The sequence below is a fragment of the Echinops telfairi genome, unplaced genomic scaffold (genome assembly GCF_000313985.2).
Source record: "Echinops telfairi isolate 266 unplaced genomic scaffold, ASM31398v2 ScPeMD7_70;HRSCAF=299, whole genome shotgun sequence".
Classification (NCBI taxonomy): domain Eukaryota; kingdom Metazoa; phylum Chordata; class Mammalia; order Afrosoricida; family Tenrecidae; genus Echinops; species Echinops telfairi.
This window is the reverse complement of record NW_022103968.1, coordinates 60462551-60463517: the sequence shown is the minus strand read 5'-3', so window position 1 is coordinate 60463517 and position 967 is coordinate 60462551. Positions and strand designations below refer to the sequence as shown.

The 967-nt window shown below is 38.2% G+C and overlaps 1 protein-coding gene across 1 annotated transcript in view; it reads right to left on the bottom strand.

Moving 5' to 3' along the window:
- Positions 1–273: 273 nt before the first annotated feature.
- DDX50 (DExD-box helicase 50) overlaps positions 274–967 on the bottom strand; it is a 42606-nt gene continuing 41912 nt past the window's right edge. The window contains exon 14 of the mRNA XM_004701384.2: positions 274–754. Coding sequence (XP_004701441.1) covers positions 485–754 — 270 coding nt within the window. The 3' untranslated portion in view covers positions 274–484. The remainder of the gene's footprint in view (positions 755–967) is intronic.

Genomic DNA, 967 nt, shown 5'->3' with positions numbered 1-967 from the left:
CAGGGCCGTTTTACTCTGTGCTGTAGGGTTGCTATGAGCTGGAATCGACTCCTTGGCAGTGAGTTCGGGTTTTTGTTTAATGCAAAAAGGATATCATACTTTCTACCACATAATCTATAGAAAGAACTACTGATGAGTTATAAATACACCATAGTATATAAAATGCAAACAATGCATAGCATGTAAAATGCAATAAGATACTGACTGTCCAGTTTTAGAAGAAATTGAAAGATAACACTGAGCAAATTCTTATCACAGAATGAAAACAGACAATAAAAGGAGGTTTTTTTTATTCAAAGGTATAACTGGATAAGTAGATTTGTTTACAACCATTCTTGTGAAATACTTTTTTAAAAAAATACGGCCAACTTCTTTGCAAATAGCAGACACATACCTCAACTATGATGACCTAATTTTTGGTAGGTAATATACATGATTAGACAGAAATAGGCAAGCTCACACTGGTAGATTAACTATCAAATGCTCAGTCAAAATTCCGTTTGTGGCCCCCGCTTCTTGATCGATTTCTATTTCCACTTCGTCTTCTACTGTCTTGTCGACTTCCTGACCGACTTCCCTGGCGACTCTGTCTACCTGACCGGCCACCAGATCGACCACCTGACCGGCCTGACCGACCACCTGACCAGCCACTCCTCTGCCTGGAATTAGAAGATGTGTTTCCATCATAGTATTCTTCAATTTCAGGTAATTTGGCTGGCACTGAGAGTATCCAGTCTGAATCATGCCATTCTGCCTGTTAGGGGAATTTACAAGATTAATATAGGTGCTGCAAAATAGAAACTATAAGCAAGCGCATGAGTTTACCTAATTCATATCTATTACCAATACGCTTAGCTAAAGGTCATCTCGCCATTAAACTCAAATTATCTGGAACAAAAATGAAAACCAAAAATTAAGCAAATGTGCTCAAAGTTCATTCAACTGAAGTTCCTGAGTTTTAGTCTCA